This window comes from Carlito syrichta, unplaced genomic scaffold (assembly GCF_000164805.1).
Source record: "Carlito syrichta isolate Samal-C Ts95f unplaced genomic scaffold, Tarsius_syrichta-2.0.1 Scaffold308920, whole genome shotgun sequence".
In the NCBI taxonomy this organism is placed as follows: domain Eukaryota; kingdom Metazoa; phylum Chordata; class Mammalia; order Primates; family Tarsiidae; genus Carlito; species Carlito syrichta.
In genome coordinates, this window is record NW_007253016.1 from 285,543 (window position 1) to 299,181 (window position 13,639).

Below are 13,639 nucleotides of genomic sequence, written 5' to 3' on the forward strand. Positions count from 1 at the left end.
TTCTTCAAAAAACAAATATTTTCCCCCAAGTATTTACATTAACACATATGCTTTGTGGAAATTTTGGAAAATAAACAAAAGCATCAAAGAAAGAACAATTATACTTTATTCCATTACTCAGAAATAACCATAACCACTCAATATTTTGGTGATTTTCTTTGTAGCTATCTTAGGTACTTTTTAATGGAGTTAAAGCATACTGAGTATATACATATATAATTTTGTATAGTCAATTTTTTCCCCTTAACTTTATACCCAAAGTATATCCCCTTGTTATTTAAACCCTTCAAAGGCAGAGGACAGGTGGGCTGAAATAAGGGGTTTCTTGAAAGTGAGCTGCTGAGTAGGAGTCCATAATCTACTCCTTCCTCCAAGAGAACTTGGCCTCCAGTTGTGCAGGAGATTCAAGTACTCTTTTCTAGAGAAAATGAATAATTCTAAATTTAAAAAAAACAACACAAAAAACATTACCACTGGAAGCGTTGGTGTTTTTACCAAGGCTTTGTCCCCCACGTTACTCCCAGAGTATCCAGTCAACGTCTTAGTCCCCCATGTTGCTCTCGGAGCGTCCAATCAACTTCTTAGCACCCCTTTATGGTTGGCCAAGTATCATCAGACATTTGGGAAAAAACTCGAAATGTGAGGGAAAGAGAGAAAAATAAGCAGAGACAAGAGACAGACAGACCTCTAGTTAATATCTAATAGACTTCTAAAAGATAATAGATGAAAATTGCTATTTAGAAATAGGTAAATAGAAGAAAAATCAAAAAAGATTTCAGTGGTTCTCTGGTCAGGAAGACTGGGATGAATAGAAGTTGCTGTTTTTCCTTATAATCCTTTGCTACTATTTGATTGTTTAACTGATTGCATTTATTAGTTTAATAAAAATATTAAAAGTATAGGCTATGGATTTTTAAACAATTTTAATGGTGTATTTATTTTATCATATAGATGTTTCTTATCAGAAAGAACTTTCTATTGTTACATGAAATATTTTTTATCATGTATTATTACCATTACTTTATGTGTTTTGAAAGACTTCTTCCTGATTTTGAACTCACTGTTAAGATGAAATTAAATACACATCTTCTAACCAGTTTTAACTTTAAAAAGTCAGATATACTCAGAGAAAATAATTACTTAACAGGTTCTAATAGTTCTTAAAGATTCATAGAACTTCCTGTGTGGTACCCAAGAATCTTTTTTGTCTACATGAAAAAGTAAACCTATTGTCAAACTATATGGAGAAGGTATTTCAAAAGGAGAGTGCTGTATGATGTCCCAGATATGTAACCTCTTTGAAGTTTTTGCTTGGGAGTTTAGAAGTTACATTTAAATCAATGAGCACTTAACACCTTGACCACTGGGTCTTGGGTTATGTTTTCTAAACACAGCAGCCCTCTGGCTCAATGACATCTCATGAGTTCTAGAGGATCTGGAGCATATTTGTGGTTGTATAGGAAAAAAATTAGAGCATATTCTAAGTTTTATGGCTCTACTTTTATGTTTCCCTCAATTTATACTTTGAAGGAAGTCCTATCAATGGCTGAAAAACCCCAACAGAGTTTTCTTGGCAATCAGCAGAGCAGGGGAATGAAAGGAAAGTAACTTGATTAAAGAACAAAAACTCGCAACCCATTTCTGTCTACCCCCACCCCCTCATAGTCCCCACCAAACTGAAGGAAGTTCAGTGGAGAATGAGCCAAACTAGGGCTTGGAGAAAACATCTGGCCTCATGGACTCTCACATGGCTTTATCGCTTAATGGTCTAATCAATGTAAATACAACACTGTGAGAAAAGACATGAGATGGAAGGAATCTTTTCTGTTTAGGAAAAATGGGTCCCAAGCATGCTTCCCAAAATCTTCAGGCTTCCTCTCTATGCTGTTACATGGTTTGGTTTTTACCTCACCAGATTCTCATGTGGGCACCTGGGGTGGAGTCCTCTCATTCTTACTCTACTTTTGCAGATCCTGAGCCCACTGTTGTTAATGCCTCAGTTTTTTAGTGCTTTGTATACTCTAAGGTAAAATCAGAAATGCTGTAAACTCTTCTTATGGATCTAGCTTGAAATGGTGCCTGAATTTTTATTAGTTCTGGAAAATGTTTTAGAATTAGAGGTTTACATATGTATGAAGGCAACACTACATTATGTTTTCATCCTTGAACCCTTTCATTTTCTCCCATCAGAAAATATTTGAATTGTATAATGCTCAAAATACTTTAGGCGGGCATACCAACAAAATAAAATTTTTATTTTTTGTAATTTTTTTTTCTTTTGAGGCAAGTTCTTGCTCTGTTGCTCAGGCTGTAGGACAGTGGTGCGATAGTAGCTCACTGCAGCCTCGAACTCCTGGACACAAGTGATCCTCTTGCCTCAGCCTTCTGAATAGCTAGGGCTACAGACATGAGCCACCATGCCCGACTTTTTTTTTTTTTTTTTTTTTGTAGAGATGGGGTCTTGCTATGTTACCCAGGCTGATCTTAAATTCCTGGGCTCAAGTGATCCTTCCTAGGATTGTAGGCATGAGTCACGGCACCTTGCCTCTTTTTTTTTTTTTTAAATGAAGAGTTTTTCATTCTTGCTTACATCTCTGTGGTTTAATGTTTGATGGTCTGGATTCACTCAATACTTTCTGTTCTATTACTAAAATATTTTCCTTTGTATACGCACCTGAACTTCTGCACATTTTTAAAAATTTCATGTCATTTATCACCTATATCTCTTCATTTTCTTCTTATATTTGGATAACTTTTAAATCCCTTCCTTATATGTAGAACGTCTAAATATAGCCTTACGATAATTGCTTCAAATAATCAGAATTTATTTATTTACGCTTCTAACTTGTTGCCAAAAAGAAGTAAGGTGATATATAATAATGCATAAAATATGAGATGGATTCAATTAAAAATAAAAGCTAGCAAAGGGAAACTAATGGAAAATAAAGATGGGAGGTCGGTATTGAAATGCTTGCCTAATAGAGCCACATTTTGGATTGGTGCAATATCCACAACTTTTGTTCACCAGTTCAGGTCCCTCCCTTTGCAGCCTGATGACCACAGCCTACTTGTATTAGTCAGGGTTCTCCAGAGAAGCAGAACCCATAGAGTGTGGGTGTGGGTGTGTGCGTATCTTTATTTTCTTAAATTGGTATATATGGAGGCTGACAAGTCCAAAGGCTGCAGTTTACAACTGCTGGCAGAATTCCCTCTTGCTTGGGGGGGAGAGGGGTCAGAATTTTGTTCTATTTAAAACATCCTCTGATTGGATGAAGCCAATCCACATTAAGGAAGGCAAGCTGCTAACTGCTTTTCTCAAAGTCCACTGATTTAAATGTAAATTTCATCCAAAAGCACGCTCCAAAAACATCATGGCCCAGCCAAATCGACATAAAATTTACCATCATACCACTAAAAGCCTGTGTCTTGCCTTAAACCTCCATTTTGTCTTCCTACCTGCCGTCTTCCATTTCCTCTAATCCATGAAGCTTCACTTTGCTCCTTTTTTTTCCCCCTTCACACCTTACACTAAAAAGACTCGGGATCCCAGAGGAGTCGTGAGGCCTTGAGTTCCTATGTCCTGGGTTGGATGAAGTTCCTCTCCTGTCTGGTGTCCAACAACTGCTGACACGTAGGCTGCTGGGCTATCTTGGGTGTCCTGCCTACCCTTCTTCAGTGGCCTGCCTCACTCCCTCCCCTCCCCAAGCCCCCAGCTCTTTGTAAAAATCCCTGACATGTTTACAGGCCCATGGTGGACCACTTCTAAGGTAGCTATGCTACATTAGGCCACATATTCGGGTGCTAATGAAACTATATCAGGGTTATGGCTTAAACAGTTTACTTGAGTGCTTCGTGAGGGCGGAGCAATAAAAACAGTTCCTGAGAAAAATCTCTCAGGGCCAAGTGGCTCAGTGTGTCTCTGCTACTAGAGTGTGTCTCACCACCATGCTGCTTCTTATTCCCCTGAAGAACAGGAAGCTCAGATCACAGTCAGGGGGTGTGAGGATCTGTTCTGCTTGGCAGGTTTTTGAAGCTTGTGAGAAAAAAAAAAAACTCTCTATCAGAAGGAAAACAAAAATGAAAATGAAAATATAAATAAGACAAATAAGTGGCAACATGAAAATACTTTACAGGCAGAGATTCAAATATAAGTTAGTGTTGTCCACCTTTTCTTTTTTATACAGGCATCAGAGGACCCTTAAATACATACAGATCATTTGGGAAACCTTTTAAAGTATTCACATATAATCTGAGCCCAATTTCAGACTGGCCACAGCTGCACGATTTAAGGGATATCACACAGACTCTACTCTTAACTTCTTTGTAAAACGGAACGACGAACGTGTTCCTTCAAATTACTGTGGGAAGTAAATCGACTAGTATGGGAAAGAGTTCTATAAACTGTGACGTGCTCTGTAGACAGTAGGTATTTAGTAAATCAGTTAAAGTCATAGTGAAAACATTTTTTAAAAATGATCAAATAGTTCATAAAGAAAAAAAGCTGGGCAAATGATTAATTAGCACTTCAAAGACAGGAAGAAGAGCAGACGAGATTAGTCAGAGAGAAAGAGTTTAGTCATTTTCATGTCATTTTTCCTCCCCTCCTGGAGCCGACAATTAAGTTAGCAAACTCATCCCAGACAAGATGCTGCATACTTCGCTGAATATCACTATGGTCACCTTTGAAGTATTCCTCTTGGGAAGCTATGCACCGATGCCAGTGCCTAGTCTGCCTGTCAAGGAAATTTTGGAACTCTTTTTCTGGAATGGCCATTAGGTCTGTAATCATCTTACCCTTGATGTTCTGAATATCATCAAAATGTCTTCTTTTCAATATTTCCCTTATCTTCAGGTAAAGGAAAAGTCATTGGGGACAAGATCAGGTGAGTAGGGAGGGTGTTCCAATACAGCTATTTGTTTACTGGTTAAAAACTCCTTCACAAAAGTGCTGTGTAAGCTGGTGTATTGTCATGATGCAAGAGCTTCTCTGGGACCATTTTTGCACACACCTTTCTCATGCCCAGATTTTCAGTTAAGATTTTCCTTTTTTTTAATTGATGTTTATTTGGTCTGATATGCTTCTCAAAATCAGCTGATGATTTTGATGCACAATTCAACAAATTTTAGCAATGCTTTCATCAATTCTGCTTGTTACTGACCATCCTGACCTTTCTTCATCAGTGACTCCTTCCCCTCAGAAAAACATTTAATCCATTTGTATACTGCCATTTTCTTCATGGCATTAGCCCCATAAACTTGCACTAATATGTCCCTGATTTCACTTCCGCTCTTGCCAAGCTTAACAAGAAGTTTAATGTTTGTTTGTTGCTCTAATTCAAGCTCTGACATTCTTGTGGCGGCACACAAAGACACAACAATAATGAACACTATTCAGTAAGACACTGACACACTGACACGAACACAACTGTGAGACACTGATATACAAGGGTTATGAAACCTTACTGAGTTCCATTCATGTGAAATCACACATCCATGAATATGGGCCTATGACAAATGAAAAAAGAATGGTCACCACCAACAACAAGAAAGAAACCTTACCGATTATTTGTACAGTGCTGTCAATATAAGCCCACAGTGGCAAGTTGGAGAACTTAATTACCAGACCTCTGAGCATGTATGTTTGCATAATATAGATAGATATGTCAGTAGATTACTTTTCACTTTCTCTGGTTCAGCATCCAAAATAATAATAATTTTTAAATTGGGGCATTTCAATAAAATGATAGAGGAATTTAGCTGGAAAAATGAAAAACGAATCAGGGATGGGTACTTTGTGCAGAACTCCAGATCAACCTAATTAAGGTTGATGACAAGAAACTAGAGGAATGGATAGGCCTGTGTAAAACTGACAGAGGGAAAACCCCATAAAGTGGCTGGTTGCAGTTGTGTTGTAGTTAAGGACTATGGCAAAGAATCTCAGGCCAAGGATGTCATCAAAGGGTACTTCAAATACAAGAAATGAACAAAAAAACCTTGGCTCATGTTCTTAAAAAAATAAATATATTTATATATATTATACAAACACTTTTATGTGTATATGTGTTTCCTTTGCAAAAGAAATGCGTTACCCTCTGTGTACTCTAATTCTTTTATTTAACATTGACCTTCCACCTATTTTTACATTTAAAAAATTCTGTTCTTTGCTTTTTCCATTGTGGTGAAGTGTACATTACAGACCACCTTCGCTTGGCTGAGAACATTATACTCATGACAGCATTTGGAAGAGAGCCACATCAAAGGTGGACAAAATAATGTATCATCCGTCCCTGCTCAAGTCTTCTCTCCCTGTGGCCCCAAGCACTGCCTCTCTTACAACCCCATAACGGTCTCACCCCATTTAAAGCCAGGCATATTTAGTATCTGCACCTCTCACCTGACTCTCACATAACAGTGACATTTTTTCACTTTTTGTAAATTTAAATTTACATTTAAATGTTCTATTTCACCGCACACTAGCAAATACTAATAGCCGACACTGAGTTGGGTGACTATGTGCCAGGCACTGTTCTAAAGTTACATGAGTTAACTGAGTCAATATTTGAAATAATCCTATGAGAGAGTTATCCCCATTGCATACATGAGAAAACTGAAACGTGGAAGACAGCTCCCAGTTCATAGCTCAGGAGGCCCGGCCCCTAACCATGATTTGTATTCAAGAAAGGGTCTGTAAGGGTCTTGTGCTTGTTGCTCTGTGAAAACAAGTTCTAGAGTTATGGAAACAAACAAACAAACAAAGGCTCTGGAACTTGTATTCTATTAATACTATATTTATGATTTTCTTTTTATCTTTTTTCCACATTCAATTAAAAATTTTGATTAAGCTGATTTTCACTGAGTTCAGAATCAAGGAATGTTAATGAGATTGAAGCTTTTCAGCACTGATTTTTTTTTTTCCAAAATGTCAGCCTGTGGTTTGGTAACACAACTATAGAAACATGGATAGAAACTCCCTATTATGCAACAAACCACTTCCTGCATCTGTTTATTCATTTATCTGCAATGTTTTAGCTAAACTCTTCTTCACTTGTAGGGTTGTATATTTGCAACTATGTCACTAAATGGAGCATAAATATCACTGAATGCTGAAGAACATGGACTCAGTAGCCAGGTTTCGAGGTTAGAATTTTACGTAATTCTTTGTAAATAATACATACCTCAGTAGGATGGTAGAAAGGATTACCTATGTAAATATATATAAAACAAAACAGTGCCAAGCACATAAGAAATGCTTTATAAGTATTTACTATTATTAAAACTCCAAATTTTTAGGAAATATACTTAATTCAGCCTTCTGCAATCATAAGCTTGTATTCAGTTTAACCCCCAAAATAACCAAATGAAACCTCTGTTCTTATAGGAGCATCAGATCTAAGTTTTGGAAGGAAACCCATCTTTGTGCAGTTCACACTTCTGTCTTAGTAGTGTTGATCTTGATTCTATATGAACATTTCCAGTGATGGGGAACTTACTCCCTCTGAGAAAATTTCTTTCCATGATTGGACAGTTTAATTATGAGTAAGCTAGTTTTATACTTTATAGTGAACAGAAATCTACCTTTTCTGTAAATTCCCCCTGCTCTTTGCGGTGGTGAATTTAAAAAGCGGTGGTTTTTCAATTGTCTTAGGCAGAAATGTTTCAGGAGTTCTTAAAATGTTTGATTCAAATTTTATTTTTTAAAAGACACATTCTTGAATTATTTGCTAAAACTGAAATTTTTTGTAAAGGTGTGTAATGTCCTTGGGAAGATCGCTTCACTTTAATTCTCAGCTTTTTTCATCTATAAAATGGGTATAATTAGTTAATGAATAAGTACTCAATACATGTCAGCTGTACTTTATAATTTGCATTTTGATATAAACTATTAAGAGGCTTCGTTTAAAGCTCTGTGACTTAGAGCTTTTGGGTATTTCTTGCTGCAGACAATTCTCAGCTATCCTCTTCTCCAATCCAGTGGAAGACCTCCTTTGAGGGCTCAAACCCCAGACTTGGCCTTGTTACCAATGAGCATGGGCTGGCCTGGGTCTACATCACTTCAAGGTAATGCATCAAGAGTGATCATGTGACTCCCAGCAGCTACAATCCCTGAAGGTCTTCTAGAACAGGTGTCCAAATGCCCCAGCCTTCCTGGTAGTGGATGATTTGGAAATCCACTGAAGCTAAGTTTTCTTTCCACCAATGTGCTGAGAGGTTTTCTATTGTGCTGTGATCTTGTGTAACTGCTGCCACTGCAAACCCTGCTGTCCTTGCAGGGTCTCAGCTGCCAGATTCTCTAAAGGACCCTGTGGCTTTAGAAAAGGGAGAAATCTGCCACAGAAGATTTCAGCTTTGGGGATAATTCATGTCTCTTGTTAATCCAGCTTTGTAGAGCCCGAAGACTAAGGAGATTTGGTAGCACTCAGTCCTCTATTCAGAAAACCAACTTATGTTTCTTCTGTCTAACCACTTAGCTCCTCTGTAAATTTCACCTGCTTTTTCCAGTGGTGGGTTAGAAAAACAGAGGTTTTCCCATTGTCTTGGGCAGAAATGCTTCAGGCAGGAAATAGGGAGAAGTTTGTTGGAGCTTTTCTAAAATGATAGCCCCCTTTGGTTATCTGTTCTATAAATATCTGTGGGGCATAATTTTAACTAGTTTTAAAAATTTTAAATTTAATATATTTGCAATATAACTTTCAAACATTACTAGTTTAAACATAGAACGTAAAATAAAAAATTACACTATCACCCCTAGTTCTGCTGCCCACTAGTAGATAGCCTTATAAATTGTTGCAGAAATTTCTCACCCCAGTGCATAAATGTCCACTTTTATAAAAATATTGAGGGAATCTTCTTATAAACATAAAAATATGTGCTTTACATACCTTATAACGTAATTTAGGCATTTTTCCATAGCAACACATGTAAGTTGCTAGTTTTTTTAATGACTGTATAACATTTAATTAAGTTTACAAATATATTTACCCAGTACCTTATTAATAGCTATTGAGACACTTATTCTTTTTCTTTTTTTCTTTGTTGTTGTTTTTCTTCCAAACTGTGGTAAGCAGTCTCAAGAGATGTCCTCCAGTGAACGTTATCTCTCTGTATCCACGCCCTTGTGTTTTCCCTTCCCTCAATGAACTGGACTGATACGTGTAACCAGAAGATATTGTGGACATGGCAATATATGACTTCCAGGACTAGGTCATAAAAAGCATGGTGGCTTCTGCTTGTTCTTTCTTGGATCACTCACTCTGGTGGAAGCCAGTTAGCATAATTTAAGGAGGTGCTTCTTGCAACTTGTCAGTCCATAAGTCAAATTGGAATTAGCTCTACCCAGACCCAGTTGAACCTTCAGATGATTGCAGTCTCCACAAATCCACTGACTACAACCTCATGTAGCAGCCACTCTGCTAAGCTGCTTTCCATTTACTGAGACACAGAAACTGTAGGAAATGGTCTTTTTTAATGATATTAAGTTTTTAAGTTTGGGGTAATTTTTTATGTAGAATATATAACTAATAAACAAATAATGCCACAATGATTATCCATAGCTGCTTATTTTTGTGGGAATTTGAAAGCCTATAAAATAAATTCTTAAAAGTAGAATTGAAAAGAGTTGAAAAACATGTGACTTTTAAATTTCACTTAATAATCTTCAATTTAATTTAACAATGTTCCACAGGGAATGAGTGGGTTTATCCACACCTACTCTCAACATTGCATCTTGCATTAAAATTTTGCCATTTTATAAGTTTGAAAAAAAGATTCCTGTTTTACATTTGAATTTCTTAGTTATATATGAAGTCGAGCATTTAAAAATATATTTATTGGTCATTTATATTTATATTTCTGTTAACTACCAGTCGATGTCTTATTCACCTTTCTATTGGATTGCTCATCTTTTTCTTGTTAGTTAGAATGCTTAGCATAAAAAGAAAATTAGCCCCTTTTATGCATGTACCTATTTTTCTCCTTTTTTTTTTTTTTTTTTTGAGTTGGAGTCTCACTTTGTCACCCAGGCTGGTGTGCAGTGGCACAATCACAGTCACTTCAGACTCAACCTACCAGGCTCAGGCAGCCCATCCACCTCAGCTTTTCAAGTAGCTAGGACTACAGTTTTGCACAGCTAATTTTTTTTTTTTTTTGTATTTATTGTAGAGATGAAGTCTCACCATGTTGCCCAGGCTGCTCTTGAACCCCTGAGCTCAGGCAATTCTCTCTCCTCAATCTCCCAAAGTGCTGGGATTATAGGTGTGAGCCACCATGCCTGGCCCATTTTGAAATTTTTATTGTAACATTGTTTATGGAATTTATTTAGGATTACAGATTTTTAGTTTTTGTAGTAAAATATATCTTTTAAAAATAATTTGGATTTTATAAAAAACTTTCTCTAAACCTCCCCTACTTTGGGGAGGTAAATCTCCTCTTTCTCTTTCTCTCTTTCTAATTTAGTTTTTAAATACACTATATTTTCTAATCCAAAAAAAAAAAAACAACTTTCTCTACCATGTCTAAAATTATTAAAGGGAAAGCCCCCATATTATATTCTGGTTCCTATCAGCAGTGGTAACTGGAAAATTGACTTTCAAAACAACAGCAACAAACTCTGATTTGCAGTGTTTGCCAATTTCCGGAATGCAAATACTCCTATCATGTCAAATTTCAAGCTCCCAATGTGACTTCACTGCACAGAGTTAGTTAAGACAAGATGTGCACAGTTGGCTCTGACCAGCTGGCATATGCAAGCTCCAGCACATCACTGTGCCAGAAACGTATTTTGACATAAGGGTGAGAGGGATTCAGCTTCTTCTTTGTTTTCTTTTTCTTTCTTTCCTAACAGCTGAAGGATGCTGAGGCACACGTAGGACTAGAACTCTTGCTTAAGTCTAAGCTTTCATTCTAACATAAACTCATGTCAATTAGATTCTTACCAGATATATTGTGTATATAAGTGTAAGCTTTGACTTCAACACAGGATATCTGTTAAAATGTGTCTGAAAACCACTGAACTGAGTCCTCAGCAAGATGTGGATGAGTATCTCTAACTCATATTATAGACTTGAGGACGTTTCTCTTCATTTCTCCCACCCATATCAGCCCATATATCTTAGGTACTAAATGTCCTCATATTCTGTATTTTTGTTCATTTTTTTGGTTCTAATTTTCTTCCTCTTCTTTTTTAAAACCTATCATCAGAAATTCATCTTCAGTAAAAATATCAGTGGTGGTCAGGCTCCACTGATGGCTCATGCCCTTTGGGAAACTGAGGCAAGAGGATCCACTGACGCAGGGGTTCAGGACTAGCCAGGGCAACATAGCAAGACTTTGTCTCTATTTTATAAAAAAGCAAAAACCAAAATACAAAGATCAATGGTCATTGAGAGTGAGGGGGTGAATAGGTGGAACATAGGATTATTAGGGTAGTGAGTTACTTTGTATGATATTATAATGGTAGATGCATGGCATTTTAAACCCACAGAAGATACAACACCTAGTGTGAACACTAACGTAAACTGCAAACTTTGATTTATGTGTCAATGTAGAGTCATCAGTTGTAACAAATGTAATCTCTGGTAGGGCATGTTGGTGGGGAGACTGCATGTGTAAGAACAGGAGAGATATGGAAAATCTCTGTACCTTCTGCTCAGTTATGCTGTGAATCTAAACTTGGTCTAAAAAATAAATTTATTAAAAATAACAAAATCTCATCTCAGATTCTTTGTCATACTGAAGCACAACTGGCTGACGGAAGATTCAAGTGCTAACCCTCCTAAGGGCCTTTACCTTCCTAAGGGAAGGATGCTGTAAAGCTGACGGGTTATAGCTCCAGGTCAGGCTGCAGTGATGTGAGGCTTTATGGAACCTCATAGCCTTCCCATGAAACACAAAGAGAGGAGGGGAGTGGAGATGAGAAGCAAGAGGCAAAACTGAAAGAGCAAATGATTTGATTTGAAGGTGCAAGTCATGGCTCTATTACTTCCTGGATGAGTGCCTTGAGAACTCCCTGAAGTTCATTTTTCTCACCTCAGTAACAAGCTGAAGAACAGAACATTCTACCTATCCATGCTTGAATGAGGTTAAACTGAGATCACATATGAAGGCATGCTTTATTAATTGAAGTTATAAAAAATGTTGGTTTTTAGTCACAAAGAAGGCAGATGTGCTTTGGAAACATTAAGACTCCGAATGGACAATGGGATCAGTCTGCCTGGATTCCACCATTTTTACTCTCCTTTTCCACGAACTCAGTGTCTCTTTCTGAAACTGGAATAACACTATCTACCCCTCATCGTTGTTTTAAGGATTAAAATAGATATGCTTGTAAAGTGTGTAGAAAAGTATGTCTCTTCCCACCCTCATCCTAGTAAGTGCCCAATTAAAATTGATGCCATTTCCTTGCAAAATCCACAGGGAGTGGCATTAATGTCTGTCTCTGAAATTGAGCTCAAGCAAAAGTTATGCCCCAGTGTCCCAGGAAAAAAAAGGAAACTGACTTTCCCATTATTTCTGGTAGGGTGTTTATCAATGTCTGCTTCTTCTGTCTCATTCTTATCATTCACTCCTCAAGCCCTTTGGGTGGGCATGAAACATTTGCCCCCACCAGTCTATGAAAATTGCACCTAAATTTACTTTAGAGGAAGTAAACTATAAAGTGTTCTGTGGACAGTTGAAAGTGAGGTGATGCATTTAGAAAGTGGGGGAATTTTAAAAATACACAACAGTTTTAACTTACAATATATAGTTGTGAGCATGATGTATAGGTGAGAACTAGAAAAATCCTGATTATTACTACGGTTGTTGTAAACGGTGGTTTTTCTGAACTACAGATTTTTTCTGCAAAAGGTGGTTATTTTTCTTTTCTTCATGTCTGTTTTCAGTTGTCACCTGTCTTCTTGGATGAAGTAACGTCTTCTCTGTGAAGCTGCTGATTTTCTTTGGGAGTGGGGAGGTTCTGAACCTTGCGTGTGATTGCTGCCCCAAGTTCAGTAACGAGATCAGTCACCTAATCACCCTTTTCTCTCCGGTCATGGCTGCCACCTCTTGTTTTCATGAGAAATGATAAAGCAAATGACTCAGTTCCTAGGACTCTGAGAACGGCACGCGATGCTTAGACTAACCTCAATCTTAGCTGTAACTAACAAAGTTTCAAAAAAAACCCCTTCAGACACCCTTCTTCTGGAAATACAGACATACATCTGGCTTCCTTCTCTTTTTCTCAATTTGTCTCTTATCTGGCTTTCTGAATTTCATTTAACTTAATAAAAAAAAAACTAGAATATGATTTCTAGTTTGAACTAAAAAAGCAGTGATATAGTAACCTGTGATCTCCGTTAAGGTAAGATTCTGCAAAATTATATGAAAACACAAGGTATTTTGAATAGTAGAAGAAGGCAGGTATGTTTACTCTCCTAATTAGCCATCACCTCTTAGTCAACAAGTACAATCTTAAGTAGATGTTTTTGCTTATTTAGCACTGCTGACTTCCTTTTTTACCTGAGATAAGCTTTGTTTCACTGACTGTTTTCATAGACCATGTCATGTTTCTTCCTCTGTTGCTCAACAATTTTTTAAACTACAGTAATTCTCTTTGTTTTAAATTCTTGGAATGATATGTCCAATGCAATTATTTTTAAATCAT

At 37.1% G+C, this 13,639-nt stretch overlaps 1 protein-coding gene across 1 annotated transcript in view; it reads left to right on the forward strand.

The window, feature by feature from the left end:
• CPOX (coproporphyrinogen oxidase) overlaps positions 1–13,033 on the forward strand; it is a 31,651-nt gene extending 18,618 nt beyond the window's left edge. The window contains exon 6 of the mRNA XM_008066430.2: positions 12,879–13,033. Coding sequence (XP_008064621.1) covers positions 12,879–12,906 — 28 coding nt within the window. The 3' untranslated portion in view covers positions 12,907–13,033. The remainder of the gene's footprint in view (positions 1–12,878) is intronic.
• The last annotated feature ends 606 nt before the right edge of the window (positions 13,034–13,639 follow it).